The sequence below is a fragment of the Schistocerca gregaria genome, chromosome 7 (genome assembly GCF_023897955.1).
Source record: "Schistocerca gregaria isolate iqSchGreg1 chromosome 7, iqSchGreg1.2, whole genome shotgun sequence".
In the NCBI taxonomy this organism is placed as follows: domain Eukaryota; kingdom Metazoa; phylum Arthropoda; class Insecta; order Orthoptera; family Acrididae; genus Schistocerca; species Schistocerca gregaria.
In genome coordinates, this window is record NC_064926.1 from 323,160,868 (window position 1) to 323,184,536 (window position 23,669).

At 44.0% G+C, this 23,669-nt stretch overlaps 1 protein-coding gene across 1 annotated transcript in view; it reads right to left on the reverse strand.

Moving 5' to 3' along the window:
* Positions 1–301: 301 nt before the first annotated feature.
* The window catches only part of LOC126281248 (probable cytochrome P450 301a1, mitochondrial), a 232,663-nt gene continuing 209,295 nt past the window's right edge, over positions 302–23,669 (reverse strand). Inside the window, exons 8-11 of the mRNA XM_049980042.1 lie at positions 21,161–21,330; positions 12,189–12,267; positions 10,835–11,029; positions 302–1,024 (exon numbers count right to left, since the gene is read on the reverse strand). Of these exons, the coding sequence (XP_049835999.1) occupies positions 914–1,024; positions 10,835–11,029; positions 12,189–12,267; positions 21,161–21,330 (555 nt within the window). The 3' untranslated portion in view covers positions 302–913. The remainder of the gene's footprint in view (positions 1,025–10,834; positions 11,030–12,188; positions 12,268–21,160; positions 21,331–23,669) is intronic.

A 23,669-nucleotide genomic window follows, 5' to 3' on the forward strand; every position in this document is an offset into this window, starting at 1 on the left:
TAAATTTCTTTGCACAAGTTCTACACTATTTGATTTCTGGGCAGACTGCACAGCTGCCAAATTTGAGACAAGATTTGTTTTCCCTACGGTACGAAATTTTCTTTTTTCTAGTGTAGTAATAATGAATGAAAACTGCTGAATTTTTGCTAGAAGAATCACCTGTATCCTTAACGATATACGACTTGGATGAAAAAAGTGAATCATTAGTTAACTTTGAGTCATAGATGGCGGGATGGAATAATAGGTGGGGATTGTGACGAAGTGCCAGTATAACCCATGCTATAAATAACTACAACTCATGTAATAGTTTTCACATGATTTTATTCTAAACAGCTTACATTACAGTACAGTATAAGTTATACAAACATTAAAGGCAGTATATATTACATTAAATAGATATATTTAATGGGGCTACTTAAGACGTCTGGTCTGTGCTCTTGCTTCTCAATACCTAATATGATTCGACTGGGAAATCTATTCTCCAATGATCGGCCTGAAACAGCAAACAATTATCCAAAAGATGGTAATTCGTACATGCATTAACTATGTTCTCCACCACGAGTCATTCCCCTACAGAGATATTGAAGTTAAGTGTCTAATCAGTGATGGGAACGTGGTGATAATGATAATAGTGAAAATGACTAACAAAGATTTTATAAGGGACTACTATGATTTCCTCATCAGATAATCTGTCGCTAGGTCTGTGACGAGCCGTAATATAGTGACTCTCGAGACAATAATTTCCTGCTCAGTATAATCTACCGGGAACTGCGCAGCTGTGTAAACGGCCTTTCACTATGAAAGGCGAAAGCGGACGTGACGTGTGCTGGCCATTTCCAAAGGTGCCCTCTCTCTGGAAAGGCCAGGCAAGTTGATGGCGTCTCTGGAAAACTCAGCAGCAATGACCAGCGGTTCATTTGCGGTCCACCAGCCGTAGCCGCAGCGGTCCGTCCGGGGTGAACATGGGGTGCACCGCATACTGCAGCGGCTCGTGGTGGTATTCGATGCGGAAGGCCTGCACCATCTGCAACACGGGTCGGCACGTTTCGTTCCGTCCATCTCAAATAATTTGCTACATAAGCCTCGCTCAGAATTTAGTGGAAACAATACAAATTACATACGACATAACACGCAATAAAATCTTACATGGACTCTCACAGAATAAAACGACTCAATATCTTATGGAAAGAAGTGTGCTACGTTGTTGCATATACACTCCTGGAAATTGAAATAAGAACACCGTGAATTCATTGTCCCAGGAAGGGGAAACTTTATTGACACATTCCTGGGGTCAGATACATCACATGATTACACTGACAGAACCACAGGCACATTGACACAGGCAACAGAGCATGCACAATGTCGGCACTAGTACAGTGTATATCCACCTTTCGCAGCAATGCAGGCTGCTATTCTCCCATGGAGACGATCGTAGAGATGCTGGATGTAGTTCTGTGGAACGGCTTGCCATGCCATTTCCACCTGGCGCCTCAGTTGGACCAGCGTTCGTGCTGGACATGCAGACCGCGTGAGACGACGCTTCATCCAGTCCCAAACATGCTCAATGGGGGACAGATCCGGAGATCTTGCTGGCCAGGGTAGTTGACTTACACCATCTAGAGCACGTTGGGTGGCACGGAATACATGCGGACGTGCATTATCCTGTTGGAACAGCAAGTTCCCTTGCCGGTCTAGGAATGGTAGAACGATGGGTTCGATGACGGTTTGGATGTACCGTGCACTATTCAGTGTCCTCTCGACGATCACCAGAGGTGTACGGCCAGTGTAGGAGATCGCTCCCCACACCATGATGCCGGGTGTTGGCCCTGTGTGCCTCGGTCGTATGCAGTCCTGATTGTGGCGCTCACCTGCACGGCGCTAAACACGCATACGACCATCATTGGCACCAAGGCAGAAGCGACTCTCATCGCTGAAGACGACACGTCTCCATTCGTCCGTCCATTCACGCCTGTCGCGACACCACTGGAGGCGGGCTGCACGATGTTGGGGCGTGAGCGGAAGACGGCCTAACGGTGTGCGGGACCATAGCCCAGCTTCATGGAGACGGTTGCGAATGGTCCTCGCCGATACCCCAGGAGCAACAGTGTCCCTAATTTGCTGGGAAGTGGCGGTGCGGTCCCCTACGGCATTGCGTAGGATCGTACGGTCTTGGCGTGCATCCGTGCGTCGCTGCGGTCCGGTCCCAGATCGACGGGCACGTGCACCTTCCGCCGACCACTGGCGACAACATCGATGTACTGTGGAGACCTCACGCCCCACATGTTGAGCAATTCGGCGGTACGTCCACCCGGCCTCCCGCATGACCATTATACGCCCTCGCTCAAAGTCCGTCAACTGCACATACGGTTCACGTCCACGCTGTCGCGGCATGCTACCAGTGGTAAAGACTGCGATGGAGCTCAGTATGCCACGGCAATCTGGCTGACACTGACGGCGGCGGTGCACAAATGCTGCGCAGCTAGCGCCATTCGACGGCCAACACCGCGGTTCCTGGTGTGTCCGCTGTGCCGTGCGTGTGATCATTGCTTGTACAGGCCTCTCGCAGTGTCCGGAGCAAGTATGGTGGGTCTGACACACCGGTGTCAATGTGTTCTTTTTTCCATTTCCAGGAGTGTACAACACAACAACTGTACCCGGCGTCCAGCAGCAAACTGTAACGGCGAGGGAGGCTACAATAGTCAATGACGCTCTGGTTCGTTCTACGGAACGTAGCAACCTAAACATAGGTTCTATCATAACTAAAGAAGGTAAGATCGACCTTGAGAAGACGTCTGAGAAAAATCATTGCACCGTTCACGTCAGACTGGAGTGCAATCGGCTGAACAATTCATATCCTGTTGCCTGACTATAGTACTAGGAGTGGTGTCTGCAATCTGTGCACTAAGAAGTTGATCCTGAAATTGTCCTTGTTCTGGTGGTTGATGGCTACATTTATCAGAATACGTGAACTCGCAGAAAAACCGAGGTTGGAGTTACGAAAATCCTCGTCAGTTACAGAGCCTCAGCATGATGTGAAAACAAGGATGCGGTGTGCAAAGAGTGCAATACGAATTTCAAAAAATGGTTCAAATGGCTCTGAGCACTATGGGATTTGACTTCTGAGGTCATCAATCCCCTAGAACTTAGAACTACTTAAACTTAACTAACCTAAGGGCATCACAAACATCCATGCTCGAGGCCGGATTTGAACCTGCGACCGTAGCGGTAGCACGGTTCCAGACTGTAGCACCTAGAACCGCTCGGCCACACCGGCCGGCGCAACACGAATTACTGGACTCATTTTTCCATCAAATCTCAACTTCTGGTACGTGAAAAATAAATTGGAACATTTTTTTTTTCAGACGACTAACGTCTAACAAAAAGAACACATGATAATTCCGTAGAGGACAATTCAAGAGCACAAAACGCCAGGGTATGAAGCGGTGTTTTTGGTTATAGTAATGGTTCTATCTAAACTGGCCCGTCGACGCACTGTCGCTGCTTTGAAAGGGTTCAGTTCAGGCACGCTTCTGTGAACATATGCTTCTCACAGATCAATCTCAAGTGATCGCAAACATTTTCTCCGACGTCTTTAGGGTGTTTCCGTAAGAGCGCGCAAAAATTTAACACGATGTAGAGGATGCTCCACTGAACAATTTGAGGCAGGGTACTTGTGGTCGGAGAAGCCAGCTCAAGGGGATAATGGAAATAAAATCACAATACTGTGTACTTTTTTATTTACATTAGTTACAGTTAACTGCAAACACCATCATTGACACAAGGCATCTGTACTGTATTTTACAAAACTAGCTGAAACCGATGGGCATCAACCTCAAGCATGACATCGGCGAAGAAGATTCTGACGCACATGAACAAGTATCCCTGGTGTGTTTCACTTTACATCACAGGCAGCTACAATTCTGAAAACTTCCTTCTTCGTATCCACTGGGGTCTCATCCACAAGTGAGTTTAGACATCCCCATAGGATACAATCAAGGGAATTCATGGCAGGTGACCTCGCAGACAATGGAATAGGATCTCCCACTGCAGCGACCAGGAAATACAGCACTGAGGTGGTTCTGGGCACCCACACTGAAGTGAGGCGCTGCAGTATCATGTTGTATCCGCATCCTCTCACGACCAGCCAAGAGTATGTTCTCCAGCAACTCAGTTAGAACTCTCTGCACGAACCTCGAGTACATGCGGCCATTCAGACGGCCAGGTAGAAGATATTGCCCAGTGAGATTGTCGTCTACAATGTCGCCCCAGATATTCACAGCAAAACGTACTTGATTGAGTGACTCTACTACAGCATGAGGATTTTTCTCATCCCAAACATGGCTGTTCCTGCTATTCGAAATACCACCGCGATCAAATGAGGCCTCGTTAGTAAGCAGCAGGATTTAGAGGAAATCTGGTCGATCAATCCATTGTTGGAGCAACCACTGGCACATCGCGACCCTTGGTGCAAAGTCAGTCAAAAGCGTTGAATGGACTCGTTGTGGCTGATATGGGTGTAATTGTTGTTGGTGGAGTACTCGCCACTCAGTTGTATGTGCAATGCCCATTTCACGAGCAATACGAGGTGTACTTGCAGTGGGGTATAATGCCATGTACAGAGGAGATGGTGACGTATCAGGGCGTTATTCGTGGTTAGGATGCAACCTCTTATTCTGAGAGAAAGCTTTCGGAGACAAATGCACACTGTCATAAAGCAGCAACTGTGAGGCAATGGTTTCAGGACAATAATATTTCTGAAATGGAATGGTCTGCCCACAGTCCCACCCTAAGCCCAATGAAACACCTTTTGAACTAGTTAGAACGTAGAATTCGCTTTTGATCCCAACGTCCAATGACATTATCTTCTCCGGTTTCGGATTTTTTGGAAGAATGAGCTGCCATTCTCCCACATACATCAATACACTCACTGGAAGTGTCTCTAGCAGAGTTCAAGCCATCACACCCCATGTTGATGTTAACTAATACGTATCCGGATATTTTTGACCAGATAGTGTACATGATCTCTCCCCAAAGCTGTCGTGTCTCATGAGCTTTACGGCCAAGGGCGTGTTGGGAATAGTGTCGCGCGGCTACCTGGCCAATAGAGAAAGAAAGCGGTAGAAAGTGCGAGCTATGTCGGATCTCCACGTGCACAACTATTATAGTTTATTAACAGTGAAGGATCAAGTGTACTTTGAACAAGCGGATTGGCGGCGATGTAAAGTGCAGCGGTTCTGGAGGATGCAGAAGTGCTTTAAGAATATTGGTACCTACATATCTTTTCCAAAGAGAGTCCGACACTGGAGAACGTGGACGTTTGATTATTTGAGACTAAGACAGGGCCGGTTATATCTGCAGAAAATTTAGAAATGTCGTATTTACATGACGCCACAATGTAAAAAAGTTACATGATGAGACGACTTGCACTTTTCAAATTACGGAGATTACAGCATATGGATGTGTAATTTTGTATAGTTGTTGAGATCTCCTGACAACCACATGTTACGCTAAACGTACGCAGTGACACGTGGAGGACAGGTAGTCATTTAATTCCTTCTGGGATCATTGATCGTTGCCGGAGGCACTACGATAATTGCAGACCACTTTGAAGTTTTCGCTCGTGACACACCTGCTATTTACAGTGTCTGCAGTGGTGTTTTCCTACAGCACTACTCTTTATAGCTCAACATACCACTCGTTCTCCATCGGTTTGGATGCATGTCTATGAATTCCTGGGAGTGCATGAGCTATGCTTTGACATGTGTATCAACTACTATGGACAACGTACCAAGCATTTGCAGAATCTGTTCCACAATGAACAGCAACTTTTTTATGTCTAAGACAGACAACGCGAAAGGTTTCCTAATTCTACAAAAAACAATTAAATGTACACCAATTCAAGAAGCCTGCCAAACCAGGGTAGCCCGCGTAATCGTATTATGGCCGATCCAGATGAGTTCTTTAGCCATTTAATCACGATAAAGGAATCCTTGGTGTGCCTATACGACCCAGAAACAAAGGAGCAAAACAAACATTTGGAAACATGTGGTTTCACCAGGAACGTACCTACAGCTTTTGCATGGGAGGAGGGGTCCAGCACTATCAGTTAGGAAGGTAAACCTATCTTCGCCCACCACATAAAAAGGTTTTGCTGGCGCCAATAGAGTCAATCGAGCAGAAATTAAAAACCCATAAATACGTTTGCATCCGTATTACATGTGGGTAAAACTGTAGAGAAACACTAATCATTCCAAGCGTTTTTAAATAAAACATATGTATTGTAGCTGTTGAGGTATTTATTTATGAAAAGCAACTAATTGTAAGCTAACATTGGAGGTAATTATACATTTTTGAATATCATTATTAATCATTTATATTAATCAATAATATCATTATATTTGTCTTTGTATTTAAGTTGTGATACGTTGGCATTTTGCTGTAACTTCAGGTCATAAGTTAATTTAGAAATAAACATTAATTACTTGAATTTAAAGTATTATATTTAGCCTTATACGTCTTGCAGCTAACTTACTAATAATTTCTTCACAATTTCGTTGCACCGCCAGTAAGTCTTTCACCTCCCATTTTATTCCTTATGTAAGTTTCTAGCCTCTTCATAGTCGAGAAACATCTTTCAGGGGTCGCTGTTGACAATGGGAGTGTGGCTAATATGACAAGAAGCTTTTTTATCGAAGGGGAAAAACAGTTCATCACACTGATCAATAACTTCTATTGCAGTGACAGGTTTTTCCTCAACAGATTTCCAGTGATTGTACCATATCTCGTATTGACTCAGAATTGTTGTGCCTACACCCTCACCAAGAAATATTTGCGCTATCTTCTTAAGATTTTCTTTTGTCCTGGAGTCGTTATTGGTTTTCCCAGGCAGAAGCATCTGAATTCCTTCGATTGTTTCTTCATGTGGTTTAAAACGAGCATCAAGTTATGTGATCACTTGTTCAATAAAAGGGTAAAATACATTTCGACGAAAATATATTTCAGCAGTTTCTTCTGGTACATTGCTGGGCAGTTTTTTTTTTTTTTTAGAAAAAAAAACAGGAGGGATTTCTGTCTTGTTCGTTTCATAGTTGTTTTTTTTTTTTTCAAACACGACTCTTTTAATAAACACCGTTTTAGCTGGCTTAACACACGACTCCCGAAACCTCGTCACTCTAATTGTGACTGCCCAAGGGGAAGCGACAGAACACACTGGATTGGTTCCGTTCAGTGTTGCCAGCCAAAAATAGGTTAATTCCACTACGAGCACATCCAAACTCCACTACAGTTTCAAACGTAATTTATGATATAGTCTACATAATTCCTGACGATATACAGGCTAAATAAATAATTTAAGTTATAAACAAATATATTCCAAATCTTTCCAGCTGGGGCGTTTAACGTTCAGCGGCAGCTAGGACGACAGTGTCAGGTGTTGGACCTGAATATCGTGCTTCATTCAAACAGCTGCTGTTAATGTAGTAATTGTAGTTTGATGCGACAGGCAATTCTCCCCTTTATATTGAATCTGAACTGGCTAAGGCGTAAGTGTAAAACGTTTCAATGTTTATTAAAACCACAGTGAAATGTATTTGTTGATGCAGGAATATTTTGATCACCTTCAGTTCTCAGATAATAATTGATACGTTTACCAAACTTGCGGAAATGTTCCTCCGTAATTGTGTACGAAATATAGTAATGATCAATAACGTTTCTTGTTTTGGATGTCTAGTCATACTTTCAACAACTCACTTAACGTTTCTGCGATTAGCTTAATAAGTATTTACAGGGTGTTTCAAAAATGACCGGTATATTTGAAACGGCAATAAAAACTAAACGAGCAGCGACAGAAATACACCGTTTGTTGCAATATGCTTGGGACAACAGTACATTTTCAGGCGGACAAACTTTCGAAATTACAGTTGTTACAATTTTCAACAACAGATGGCGCAGCAAGTGATGTGAAAGATATAGAAGACAACGCAGTTTGTGGGTGCGCCATTCTGTACGTCGTCTTTCTGCTGTAAGCGTGTGCTGTTCACAACGTGCAAGTGTGCTGTGGACAACATGGTTTATTCCTTAGAACAGAGGATTTTTCTGGTGTTGGAATTCCACCGCCTAGAACACAGTATTGTTGCAACAAAACGGAGTTTTCAACGGACGTTTAATATAACCAAAGGGCCGAAAAGCGATACAATAAAGGATCTGTTTGAAAAATTTCAATGGACTGGGAACGTGACGGACGAACGTGCTGGAAAGGTAGGGCAACCGCGTACGGCAACCACAGAGGGCAATGCGCAGCTAGTGCAGCAGGTGATCCAACAGCGGCCTCGGGTTTCTGTTCGCCGTGTTTCAGCTGCGGTCCCAATTACGCCAACGTCCACGTATCGTCTCATGCGCCAAAGTTTACACCTCTATCCATACAAAATTCAAATGCGGCAACCCCTCAGCGCCGCTACCATTGTTGCACGAGAGACATTCGCTAACGATATAGTGCACAGGATTGATGACGGCGATATGTATGTGAGCAGCATTTGGTTTACTGACGAAGCTTATTTTTACCTGGACGGCTTCGTCAATAAACAGAACTGGCGCATATGAGGAACCGAAAAGCCCCATGTTGCAGTCCCATCGTCCCTGCATCCTCAAAAAGTACTGGTCTGGGCCGCCATTTCTTCCAAAGGAATCATTGGCCCATTTTTCAGATCCGAAACGATTACTGCATCACGCTATCTGGACATTCTTCGTGAATTTGTGGCGGTACAAACTGCCTTAGACGACACTGCGAACACCTCGTGGTTTATGCAAGATGGTGCCCGGCCACATCGCACGGCCGACGTCTTTAATTTCCTGAATGAATATTTCGATGATCGTGTGATTGCTTTGGGCTATCCGGAACATACAGGAGGCGGCGTGGATTGGCCTCCCTATTCGCCAGACATGAACCCTTGTGACTTCTTTCTGTGGGGACACTTGAAAGACCAGGTGTACCACCAGAATCCAGAAACAATTCAACAGCTGAAGCAGTACATCTTATCTGCATGTGAAGCCATTCCGCCAGACACGTTGTCAAAGGTTTCGGGTAATTTCATACAGAGACTACGCCATATTATTGCTACGCATGGTGGATATGTGGAAAATATCGTACTATAGAGTTTCCCAGACCGCAGCGCCATCTGTTGTTGACAATTGTAACTACTGTAATTTCAAAAGTTTGTCTGCCTGAAAATGTACTGTTGTCCCAAGCATATTGCAACAAACGGTGTATTTCTATCGCTGCTCGTTTAATTTGTATTGCCGTTTCAAATATACCGGTCATTTTTGAAACACCCTGTAGTTTTAATGTCTGTCATCATGGAGAAAGACTGTTCGTTATCTGCATTCCCGTGCATATATTACATGTTTTGTACTTGGCAGTGAAAATTTACGAGGGTTTTACATTTCGCCAAAGAAAGTTGAATCCCAATACATTTTTAACAATTTCAGAATTTCGCCGCTGCGCCACGAAGGCCTAAAAACTCCAATACGCCTAGCGGAATTGCACTATGGTTAGCAAGATTGCACTCACTTCCGTTGCACACATAGTGAGGGTGGGGGTAGACACCCCACCGCAGGGCACAGATATTTTTTGCAGCCTCATTCCTCCATGGCTTGTCACTACATCAACCAAGGGCAGTGCACTAATATTTTGTGGCACGGGGTTTCAAAAGCGGGTATTCTTATAATAGTGGCGTTTTTTGTGTAAACTAAGGAAGGGGGGGGGAGTCCGGACCTCCTGCCCCCCAACAGGCAAGATGATGTTGAGGGGTTTTGGGGACTGCCATGGTGTGGTGCTAGCATATGCTCGGTTAAGGACGTAGGGGAATACATTACCGAAATCTTCTGACGAGGCTGCGAGAGGCTATCAAGACGAAGCACGGCAGTGATTTTGTTTTACGAGAAGGCTTCCGTTCATTCTGCAAAGGATACGGACCCACTTGCTTCTTTGGGACAACAAATTTTTCTTCTTTGCGCCCCCCCCCCCCTTTCACTTCTTCTTATTTCCTCAGATGAAGAAACCATTGCGTGGCAGACGTTTCCAGAACGCTGACGAGATTATTTCCAAGGTGAAACGTTTCATGACTAGCCAAAATGCACACTTCTCCTACCGAGCTTTCCACCCAGTCATTTGTCATTGGGAAGGTTGGTTCGCATTGGAGAGTGCATATGTAGAGAAAGACTGACACTATCACCAAGTTCCATGGTTGCAGTTTGATTTTTATAGGTTATAGTTAAAACCGTGTGACTAGTCCTCGTGATGGTTAAGTCGTGCTACATTTTCTGCTGATCATCCATCATAAGGTACTGCCTCGATTATGGGAGTAGTGCCCGCCAGGTTGGCCGTGAGGTCTCACGCACGGCTTTACGGGCGGATAGGAGCGCCAGTCCCCGGCCAAATCCGCTAGGCGGATTTATGTCGAGGTCCGGTGAGCAGGCCAGTTTGTGGATCGTTTTTAGGAGGTTTTCCATCTGCCTCGGCAATTGCGGGCTGGTTCCCCTGATTCCGTCTCAGCTACACCATGTCGGCGATTGCTGCGCAAACAAGTTCGCCACGTACGCCTACACCACCATTACTTTACCACGCAAGCATAGGGGTTACACTCGTCTGGTGTGAGACGTTCCCTGGGGGGGGGGGGGGGGGGGAGGAGAGGGTCCACCGGAGGGGTGAAGTGGACTGCGGTAGTCGTTGTGGGGTTGTGAACCACTGCAGCTGCGGCGGGGACGGAGCCTCTCCGTCCTTTCTAGGTCCCCGATTAACATAACATAACATGGGAGTAGTTCTACAGTGTTTTCCTACCTTTGCGATGACCATCTGTATCTCGAGGTCAGCGAAACGGCGGCCGAGACACATGCGACGGCCGTAGCCGAAGGGGAGCGACGCGAACGGGTGGTGGGTACGGGACTGCAGCCAGCGCTCCGGCTGAAAACGGCCCGCCTGCGGAAAGTAGCGCTCCGACCGACCCATCACGTAGTGCTGGAACACCACCTGCGTCTGCAACACAAGAGGCCCGGTCGCTCTCAGCAGCCGCAGCGCCGCAGGGGGAACAACCCACACTCGGCAACAGCAGATAGCAATTCACTTGTGGGAAACAACAAAGACGCACACACACTCACACACACTTAGGCAGACAGGCACACCTACAGAGAGAGAGAGAGCGAGTGTGACTAAGTGACAATGAATGTGAACGTGTGACAGAGTGAATGTGAATGTGTGACAGAGTGAATGTGAATGTGTGACAGAGTGAATGTGAGTGTGCTGCTGTTGGCTGACGCTGTGACATCACGAAAGAATAGTTTTTGCATCGGAAACAGTGCTATAGCAGGCAGGCCGCCCATCTTTCCGGTGTATTTGTGATATTTTTTAGTTTCTTCTTTTTTTTTAAATTTAAAGCAATCTTGGTTGCAACTTGTTCTTTTATTCACAATGCGTTTCGTCTTCTGGTCTTCAGTTTATCTTAAAAATTTCCTTTTGCAACATTTTAAAAACAATAAAACGTCCTCTGCCAGACTAAAGTACGAGAGCTTTTCCTTTTCTAACAGGCACACGTCGAAACAGATGAACACGCAGAGACTTTAATAAAGTCGTACCAGCAGAGCAGAATGGTACAACAGTAGGGCCAACTCACAAAGAAGTGTACACATTTAAACGTAATAAGCACGGTAGGAACGTCAGGCTGTCACACAGGCGACCAGTGACCAGTTTCCGGTGGCGACATCTGACAGGAACACTGAATCGCTATAGAATACGTGGCTCAGCCACCCAACTCAAGAACCGTTGCTTTTTAATTTAAGATAAAACGAGATTTCAGATTTTACTTTAAGGATAACCCATGCGTCTACTTGTTCTATAATATCATCCACTAGTCTCTATTTAATGTATTCCCTTAAGACACAGCTGCAATACTAAACCACAGGAGCGACTGACTCATTATACATCATTCTGTGCCACTCGTTAGACGTTGTTCTTCCAACGCTGATTCCTCCGGAAGTAATAGCTATTCCCTACATCATGCTCTTCACAATGTCATGGAGGCGAAGAGAAATGGTTTAGCCTAGAATGAGGAGAGAAAGCGAAAGATGTTGACGAGAAATCTTGTAAGACGAGCTGGTTTGGCAAGTTGCGGAGAGATGGTAGTTGAAGCTGAACTCACCCCTTTCGGTATCTGGTATCCAGCGATGACGGTGTCCTTCGTCAGACAGCGGCCATTGCCTATTACCACTGGATACAACCTGTGCAAGAAAACAGTAACAATATCTTGAATAGTGTAAGAGCATTCAGCGCAGTTAGATATTAACAATCAGACGGTATCAGCGTCCTGAATTTAAAATCTTGTTGGTACGGCAATGTAAAATAAGAGTTCAAGAGCAGTATTCCGCAAGAGAAGATGGTGGCGTAAAATATTCGAATATCATTCCTTGGTATCTGTTGAAAATGCCAACAACGTCTTAGAATGGACTCAACAAAGGATACACTTGAAATATATATGTTAACTTCTACGCCATTTCTAGAATGTTTGTATAAATGGCAAATTTCCTTAGACGCAATCTCCCATTTGTTCTACTGAAATTCATTACCTTCTTTAATATTTTCATGTATTTATATAATATTTCTTCTGTAAAATGATTTGGGCCGTGCACCTACTGTTTTCCTTTGCGGTCGTTTTGACTAATACCTGCTCTCTCGTTTACGTGTTGTTGTTCTGTTTGGAGTAAGCGTAATATACATCATAAATACGAAAGAAAATTATTAAAGTTCAAGTCAAAACCAGAAAGTGTAGTAGGGAGCATACAGGGAGCATACCACTGCAGGTGGTAAAATCCTTCTTCCCTATGTTTGGGGTACAATACTGAAACTGAAAAACAGCGGACAAATGATGAAAAACTTTTTTCCCCATTAATCCAAAACCAGTCATGACATCCATACATCGGCATTCCAGACTTTCTGCAAAACACTTTAGGTTAACATCTGGACTGTCACCTAACCACACACAGATTTGCAATACATATAGAAAACAGGACAGATAGTAGAAAAAGGAAGAGAACTAAAAGTAGTAGATGAATATGGACTGGGTGAAAGGAATGAAAGAGGAGGCCGACTGGTAGAATTTTGCACACAGCATAATTTAATGCTCTCAAACACTTAGTTTAAGAATCATGAAAGAAGATTTTATATGTGGAAGAGACCAGGAGAAGCCGGAAGGCTTTAAATTGTTTATATAATGGTAAGACAAATTTCGGAACAGATTTTAAATTGTATGATATTTCCAAGAGCAGATGTGGACTCTGACCACAGTTTATAGATTATGAACTGTAGTTTAAAACTGAAAAAACTTTAAAAAGGTAGGAATTTAACAGATGGGACATGGATAAACTAAAAGAAACAGGGATTGTAGGGAGTTTCAGAGGGAGCATCAGGGAACGATTGACGAGACCACGGAAGAGAATACAGTAGAACAAGAATGAGTAGCTTTGAGAGATGAAATAGTGAAGGCAGCAGAGGATCAATTAGGCAAAAAGACGAGGGCTATTAGATATCTTTGGATAACACAAGATATACTGCATTTAACTGATGAAAGGAGAAAATATAAAAACGCAGTAAATTAAGCAACCGAAAGGGAATACAAACGGCTAAAAATGAGATTGAAAGGTAGTGCAAAATGGATAGAGGACAAATGTAAGGTTTTAAAAGCATGTACATTAGAGGAAAATAGAGGAAAGAAAGATGCCGCCCACAGGAAAATTAAGGAGACCTTCGGAGAAAAGAGAAGCACCTTTAGGAATGCCCAGAGCTCAGATGATACACCAGTCCCAGGCAAAGACGGGAAAACAGGAAGGTGGAAAGAGTATATTGCAGGCCTATACGAGGGAACTGTATTTGAGGGCAATATTATGGAAATGGAAGAGGACGTCGACGAAAATGAGATGGCAGATATGATACTCCGTGAAGAATTTGACAGAGCACTGAAAGGCCTAAGTCGAAACAAGACCCAAGAGTAGACAACATTCCGTTAGAACTACTGATAGCCTAGGGAGAGCCAGCCAACACAAAACTCTTCCATCTTGTTTGCAAGATGTATGAGACAGTTGAAACACCTTCAGACTTCAAGAAGAATATAATTCAAATTCCAAAGAAAGCAGGTGCTGACAGGTGTGAAAGTTACCAAACTATCAGTTTAATTAATCACGGTTTCAAAATATTAACGTGAATCCTTTACAAAACAATGGAAAAACTGGTAGAAGCTGACCTCTCTGAAAATCAGTTTTATTACCGGAGAAATGTAGGAACACGCGAGGCAACACTGATCCTACGACTTATCTTAGAAGGTGGGTTAAGGAAAGGCTAACCTACATTTATAGCATTTGTAGAGTTAGAGAAAGCTTTGACATTTTTGACTGGAATACCGTCTGTTAAATTCTGTGGGTGGCAGGGTTAAAATACAGGGAGCGAATGGTAATTTACAATCTATACAGAAACCAGACAGCAATAATCAAAGACGAGGGTGTGAAAGGTAAGCAGTGGTTGAGACGTGAGAGACAGGCTTTTAGCCTATACCAGATATTATTGAATCTGTATATTCAGAAAGCAGTAAAGGAAACAAAAGAAAAATTTGGAGTAGGAATTAAAGTCCAGGAAGAAGAAATAAAACTTTGAGATTTGCCGATGACATTATAATTCCGTCAGAGACAGCAAAAGACGTGGAATCATTTCCTGGCCTCCTATGTGTGCTAGCCGAGTTCGGTATCGTAGTCGCGTCGGCTAGTAGAAGAAGAGGGTTTGTGTTCAACCTGATGTTGATCGGCCGGGCTTTCCCTAATCCTGCTAAATGGGTGATGGTCGGAGCCGAGAAGGCTGATTTTAAGAACGAGTAATTTCCCCTTGATGGCCGATGGTTCCAAAGTCTGCTGCAGAAAAATTCTTAAGTCCTGCCAAAGGCAACACCCTACAGAGCCGTTGGAAGCAGGAGCACAAAATGGTCAATGAGGATACCAGCAGTCTACTTCACAATTTCACTGGCTGACAGGCCAGCGGTTTGTGAGCTCGTGGAAACGAGGCGCTGGCCATGAGCCCTCGTAGGTTTGAGGTGGTGGGTCATGGACCCTCTGGGTCGGAATTCGTGTTTTGAAGTGGTTATCATTTCGGACGTATCGACCCAGTGATAATGCGTGAAAAACGAGGTTACTTTTCCGGCACAAACAGCCCACAATGCAACCGGAAGTGTGTTGCTGTGCGCTGGGGTCGAATTGTGCTTAGATACTCTCCTGTTTTTCTCAGAGATTGTTGTGGTTTAGTGAGCGTTGACTTGTTCGGTAAAAGGAGGCCTCACAGCAGGTGGTGTTGGAGAAAAGTGAATGACTTGGTTAGGGTCAATTCAAGCCAAAGCAGACTAGCACTGGCAAGAAGGGTATTCCCGGCAAAGAGTAGTCTACTACTATCAAATATTTAATCTGAGGAAGAAATTTCTGAATGTACGTTTGCGGCACAGCATTGTATGGCAGTGAGACATGGACTGTGGGAAAACCAGAACAGAGAAGAACTGATGCGTTTGAGATGTTGTGCTACAGGAAAATCTTGAAAATTAGGTGCACTGTTAAGGAGGTTCTGCGCAGAATCGACGAAGAAAGGAATATATGAGAAACCCTGACAACAAGGAACTTCATACTAGGACATCTGTAAAGACATCGGGGAATAACTTCCACTGTACTAGAGGGAGCTGTAGAGGATAAAAACTGCAGAGGAAGACAGAGTGGGGTACATACAGCAGATAATCCAGGACCTAGGTTGCGAGTGCTACTCTAACCTGAAAAGTTTCACACATGAGAGCAATTCGTAGCGGGCCACATCAAACAAGTCACAAACCTGAAGAGTAAAAAAAAAAAAAATGAATTTGTGTCCTCGCAAATTTCAGAGTGATGTTTTAGTGTTCACTTTCCTTAATGACTCTCAACTATAACCCTGTTCGTTGGGGTGACTGTCGACTGGAGCTGCTAGGAGCCATTTGGACGCCTTGTATACAGGGTGTTACTAAAAGGTACGGCCAAACTTTCAGGAAACATTCCTCACAGACAAATAAAGAAAAGATGTTATGTGGGCATGTGTCCGGAAACGCTTAATTTCCATGTTAGAGCTCATTTTAGTTTCGTCAGTATGTAATGTACTTCCTCGATTCACCGCCATGATTTCATACGGGATACTCTACCTGTGCTGCTAGAACATGTGCCTTTACAAGTACGACAAAACATGTGGTTCATGCACGATGGAGCTCCTGCACATTTCAGTCGAAGTGTTCGTACGCTTCTCAACAACAGATTCGGTGACCGATGGATTGGTAGAGGCGGACCAATTCCATGGCCTCCACGCTCTCCTGACCTCCACCCTCTTAACTTTCTTTTTTGGGGGTATTTGAAAGCTCTTGTCTACGCAACCCCGGTACCAAATGTAGAGACTCTTCGTGCTCATATTGTAGACGGCTGTGATAAAATACGCCATTCTCCAGGGCTGCAACAGCGCGTCAGGGATTCCATGCGACGGAGGGTGGAAGCATGTATCCTCTCTAACAGAGGACATTTTGAACACTTCCTGTAATAAAGTGTTCGAAGTCACACTGGTGCGTTCTGTTGCTGTGTGTTTCCATTCCATGATTAATGTGATTTGAAGATAACTAATAAAATGAGCTCTAACATGGAAAGTAAGCGTTTTCATTACTTGTGTGTGAGGAATGTTTCCTGAAAGTTTGGCAGTACCTTTTTGTAACACCCTGTAGAAATCTCAGCCTCGATGATATTCCGGTTTAGTGATCGGATTTTGGAATCATTCTTGAAAGTATACAGCGCAACACAATTGAAGAAGCACTTTTTCTAAATCACGTGATTGTATCAAACTGCCGAGATTCCTAGACTTACACACTACTTAAACTAACTTACGCTAAGAGCAACACATACACACACACACACACACACACACACACACACACACACACACACACCCATGCCCGAGGGAGAACTCGAACGTCCGGCGTCAGAGGCCACGCAATCCCTGACATGGCGCCTCTAAGCCCGCGGCCACTCTTTGCGGCCCATAATTGTCTCCGATTGCGATGGAGAAATTTCAGATTTGGCTCAAATGTGTCTATAACCTTCCTCTGTAATGGTACAAAGGTGCGGTACTCTGCGACGTCACCCTCACCCTCGGCGACACTCCGAACAGCAAGGTGTCGGCACATACGAAAGAAAGGCCAGCTCAGAAGTTCATGTGTGTTGTAATGTGGATTAGTGCGGCATGCTGTGGGTGATCACGGGTGGATACAGGATTGGCAATGCATGAATAAAACGATATAGGGCCGATCTAAGACACAATCGCACATTTTTGTTGAACATTTTAAAAATGTACCTGCATAGAGACTTCGACACATCCATCTAATTGGTCACTGCTGCTACTCTAGCTCCTGCCGGTGGGTATGTTGAATCCAAGGAGGCGTCGAAGGAGTTGCTTGCGCTTAGGCACAAGAACAGCAGTGGAGCGACACTCAACTGCATTGATGTCGACCTCTGCACAGGTACATTTTTAAATTACTCCACTTGTGGTACCGACGGTGTTGTCGAACTGTTGGAGTCTTAGGGAGACCTTTTGCTCTTTTATTCACACACGTATCAATGTTGCAACCCCCTTTCCACACACCGTGATCAATTCATAGAAGGGCGCAAAATAGGAGGGCTGAAAAAGAGTAAAGACTCTTTGCTGCTTCGAATTATATTCAAATTCAAAAAACTGGGTCGCTATACACTCCAAAGGCGCCAGATCCCTTTCAGTGGGGTTTCAGCAGTAAGGATGTAGAGGCTTATCTCACTAGGGGTAAGATAGATATTGCCTACAGGAAAATTAAAGAGACCTTTGGAGAAAAGAGAACTACTTGCATGAGTATCAAGAGCTCAGATGGAAACCCAGTTCTAAGCAAAGAAGGGAAAGCAGAAAGGTGGAAGTAGTATATAGAGGGTCTACACAGGGGCGATGTTCTAGAGGACAATATCATGGAAATAGAAGAGGATGTACTGAAGATGAAATGGGAAACATGATACTGCGTGAAGAGTTTGACAGAGCACTGAAAGACCTGAAACGAAACAAGTCCCGGGAGTAGACAAAATTCCATTAGAACTACTGACAACCCTGGCAGATCCAGTCCTAACAAAACTCTATCATCTAGTGAGCAAGATGCATGATACAGTCGAAATACCCTCAGACGTCAAGAAGAATATAATAATTCCAATCCCAAATAAAGTAGGTTGTGACAGATGTGAAAATTACCAAAATATCAGTCACAGCTGCAAAATACTAACACGAATTCTATACAGACAAATGGAAAAACTGATAGAAGCCGACCTCGGGGAAGATTAGTTTGGATTCCGTAGAAATATTGGAACACGTGAGGCAATACCGACCCTACGACTTATCTTAGAAGAAAGATTAAGGAAAGGCAAACCTACGTTTCTAGCATTCGTAGACTTAGAGAAAGCTTTTGACAATGTTGACTGGAATACTCTCTTTTAAATTCTGAAGGTGGCAGGGGTAAAATAAGGGGGCCAAAGGCTATTTACAATTTGTACAGAAACCAAATGGGAGTTATGAGAGTCGAGGGGCATGAAAGGGAGTGAGACAGAGTTGTAGCCTCTCCCCGATGTTATTCAATCTGTATATTGAGCAAGCAGTAAAGGAAACAAAAGAAAAATTCGGAGTAGGTATTAAAATCCATGGAGAAGAAATAAAAATTTTGAGGTTCGCCGATGACATTGTAATTCTGTCAGAGACAGCAAAGGACCTGGAAGAGCAGCTGAACGGAATGAACAGTGTCTTGAAAGGAGGATATAAGATGAACATCAACAAAATCAAAACGAGGATACTGGAATGTAGTCGAATTAAGTCGGGTGATGCTGAGGGAATTAGATTAGGAAATGAGACACTTAAAGTAGTAAAGGAGTTTTGATATTTGGGGGAGGAAAATAACTGATGATGGTCGAAGTAGAGAGGATATAAAATGTAGACTGGCAATGGCAAGGAAATCGTTCCTGAAGAAGAGAAATTTGTTAACAGCGAGTACAGATTTAAGTGTCAGGAAGTCGTTTCTGAAAGTATTTGTATGGAGTGTGGAAGTGAAACTTGGACGATAAATAGTTTGGACAAGAAGAGAATAGAAGCTTTTGAAACGTGGTGCTACAGAAGAATGCTGAAGATTAGATGGGTAGATCACATAACTAATGAGGAGGTATTGAATAGAATTGGGGAGAAGAGAAGTCTGTGGCACAACGTGACTAGAAGAAGGGATCATTTGGTAGGACATGTTCAGAGGCATCAAGGGATCACGAATTTAGTATTGCAGGGCTGCGTGGAGGGTAAAAATGGTAGAGGGAGACCAAGAGACGAATACACCAAGCAGATTCAGAAGTATGTAGGTTGCAGTAGGTACTGGGAGATGAAGAAACTTGCACAGAATAGAGTAGCATGGAGAGCTGCATCAAACCAGTCTCAGGACTGAAGACCACAACAACAACATGACACATAATTACTTACGAGTAAATAACACTATGTGTAGGTTGATAATAAAATAGCATGGTTGGAAAAAGGCAAAAAACTTAACATCTCTGTCATACCCGTTTGTAATGGAGTGAAACTTCAAGTATAACTCACGTATGCTTTTTTTTAAGTTATAAGTCTTCTAAGTGGTTTAATGCAACCCGCTACAAATTCTCTTCTGAGCCAACCTTTTTATCTCAGAGTAGCGCATGTTCAATATGTCCTCAATTGTTTGCTGGATGTATTTCAGCCTCTGTCTGCAGCTTTTACACTCTACAGCTCGCTCTAGTACCAAAGAATTTAGTGCCTGATGTCTTAGCACATGTCCTTTCATCATTTCCGTTCTGTTTGAAAGTTTTTTCCATGTATTTCTTTCCTCGCTGATTCTGCGGAGAGTCTCGTCATCCCTTATCTTATCAGTCCACCTGATTTTCAACATTCTTCTATAGCATCACGTCTGAGTTGCTTCGATTCTTTTCCTTTCCGGTTTTGCCACAGTACACACTACCATACAATGCTGTGCTCCAAACGTACGTTTTCACACTCTGACAAATTTCTTCCTGAAATTAAGGTCTACATACTAGTAGAGTTCTCATGGCCATTAATTCGTTTTTGCCTGTGCTAGTCTGCTTTTTATATCCTCCTTGCTCCGTCCATTATGGGCTATTTTCCTGCCTAGATAGCAGAATTCCCTATCATCGTGATCACCAATTACAATGTTAAGTTTCTCACTGTTCTCATCTGCTACTTCTCATTACTTTCGTCTTTCTTCGATTTAGTCTCAAATCATATCCTGTAATCATTAGATTGTTCATTCCATTGAAAACTTCCTGTAATCTTCTTCACTTTCACTCAGGATAACAAAGTCATCAGAGAATATTATCATTGATATACTTTCACCTTGAATCTTAATTCCACTCTTGAACCCCCCTTTTATTTTCGTCATTGCTTCTTCGATGGATAGATTAGAGTACCGGCGAAAGACTGCATCTCTATCTTAAACACTTTTTAATCTGAGCCCTTCATTCTTGGTCCTCCAGTCTTACTGTTCCATCTTGGCTTTTGTACATATGTTACCCGTCTTTCCCTGTAGCTTACCCCTATTTATCCTACGATTTCAAAGATCACCATTTGACATTGTCGAACGCTTTCTCCATGTCGACCAATCCTATGAACGTGTCTTGATTTTCTTCGGTTTTGCTTCCATTATCAACAGCAACGTCACATTTGCCTCTCTGATTCCTTTACCTTTCCTAAAGCCAAACTGCTCCTCAATATTCTTTTCCATTCTTATTTTTGTCAGCAGCTTTGATGCTTGAGTTGTTAATCTGCTTTTGTGACAATTCTCGCACTCGTCGGCTCTTGTAACCTTCACAATTGTGTGGTAAATCATATGGTATAATGCCAGTCTCATACATTCTACACACCAACATAAACAGTCATTTTGTTGGAACTTCACCCAATGGTTTTAGAAATTCCGATACGTCTCTTGATTTCACGGTATTATTTTTCGAGCAGAACTTTACGAGAGAGATGAGGACGGCAGCAGATGTACATTACCTGAGGGTCTCCTTGATGCAGGCCTTGAGGTAGAGCAGCTGGTCCAGCTGCTGGGCGCTAACAGGCTGCCCCGCAATTGGCAGCACTGCTTCCACCTCACGGTGCAGCCGCTCCTGCTCCTCTGGGTGTTGCGACAGCTGGTACAGGATCGACGCCACCGCCGTCGATGTCTGAAATCAGCAGAATACTTGCTGCACAAAGATTTGCTAGGCACTCCAGCTATTCAGGATGTAGAGAAAGAATAGATGAGTGTTAAAGAAGGCGTAGGAAGAGTGGCATCCGAGGCACCGGGAAAAGAGAAGTTACGGGAAAAGGAAGGATTAAGAGTTTGGAATGAAAATTTCACAAATGCCTTTGAAGTACACCACAGAAACACCATATATCAGTACACCCCCAGGAATTTGTAAATAAGAGGCTTGGATAGTGATAGCAAATCGTGTATCACTCTCCGAACCAAAACTTAAAGTTCATGTACAACACGAACATATGTTCAAATGTGTGTGAAATCTTATGGGACTTAACTGCTAAGGTCATCAGTCCCTAAGCTTACACACTACTTAGCCTAAAGTATCCTAAGGACAAACACACACACCCATGACCGAGGAAGGACTCGAACCTCCGCCGGAACCAGCCGCACAGTGCATGACTGCAGCGCCTCAGACCGCTCGGCTAATCCCGCGCGGCCAACACGAACATAGTTCTGTTATAATGACATTCAGTGACTGCATTGAAAAGGATATATGCTAAACGTCGTCTTTCATCTGTTTTATTCATTTAATCAATATCTGTCGTCTGTGACAAATGAGGCATAATGTGATTGGTTAAACTATAATTTAACATCTCCTTAATTGGGCGAATTATCTGGTTCCTAAAACACAGAACCAGAGAGGGAGCACTATCTTCCAATAAAGGGCTAAATTCTTCGCAGGAGAGCGGATGAAATTTAGATTTGGCGATGCAACCTTAAATTGAACATCATAGTTCAGTTTGTACACGAGAAACCGCAGGAACCATAATCCTCTTACCAAAGTCATGCACTATTTCGACACATTGATAGTACTGTACACTACCGGAAAATGGCGCACAGGAGGCACCCTCTGTTTTGACTCTGCATGCAGTAGCTGCGCTGAGTTTTGTGGTGAACTGTGTGTGCAACATTAATTCTAGGGTACAACCATGCCCTGCCGACGATTACGTATACCTGTTGAACAGCTTCAGCGATTTGAAAGGGGTAGCATTATGGACCTAATGTAAATTGAATGGTAATATCGACCGATTGCTCCTCATCTTGGGCACAATCTATCGCTGGTGTGTCGCTGCTTTCAACAGTGGTCTGTTGAACATTTCCACTCCAGTAGACCAGGTTCTGGACATCTGCATAGGACAGGAAGACGTCAAGATCGACCCACAGGGCGACCAGCAGGGCGGCCGCAGGTTCGAATCCTGCCTCGGGCATGGATGTGGGTCATGTCCTTAGGTTAGTTAGTTAAGTACTTCTAAGTTCTAGGGGACTGATGACCTCAGATGTTGAGTCCCATAGTGCTCAGAGCCAACTGAACCATTTCTGGTGTAGTGAAAGACTTTACTGGAGAGTGAAATGGCGCTCTGTTGTCTTCTGCGGTGAGAATAGGTTCTGTCTGCACGCGAGTGATGGACGTACACGCGTATAGCGTAGACCTGGCGAGCTATCTGTTCAAGTGCGCATTCGCCCACGACACTGGGGTCACACAGGGGTCTCATCACAGCCTTCATTCTGTGGAGGGCGTCAGCTGTAACTCACGGTCACATTTGGCATTACTGCAGGGTAAAGTAACCAGTGCCCTCTAAAATGAACAAGCTGTTCTCCCTCTGCTACTGCTTTCTTAGGCAGGAAGGTGATGTGATTTGTCAGCAGGACATTGCTCGTCCACTAACAGCTCCTGCAACGCAAGGTGTTCATCGGGATGTATTAGAGCTGCCCTGAGTAGTAAGATCACCAGATGTATCAGCAATTGAATACATTCGGGACATGATGAATCAGGCACTTACTTGTTCTTCAGGGCCTGCAACAAAAGATGCAAGGCTCTTTGGATATTATACAAACATGAAAAAAAGTTTTGCATCACCTCAGTTCTGAGGTTCTGTACAGTAGAGATCAACATAAACATCATTTCTGCCCTTCTTATTGCTCATGAAAAACACACACATTGCATGTTCTACCGCCATACAGCGAGACTTTCAGAGGTGGTGGTCCAGATTGCTGTACACACCGGTATCTCTAACACACAGTAGCACGTCGTCTTGCATTGATGCATGCCTGTATTCGTCGTGCCATACTATCCACAAGTTCATCAAGACACTGTTGGTCCAGATTGTCCCACTCCTCCACGGCGATTCGCCGTAGATCCCTCAGAGTGGTTGGTGGTTCACGTCGTCCATAAACAGCCCTTTTCAATCTACCCCAGGCACGTTCGATAGAGTTCATGTCTGGAGAAAATGCTGGCCACTCTAGTCGAGCGGTGTCGTTATC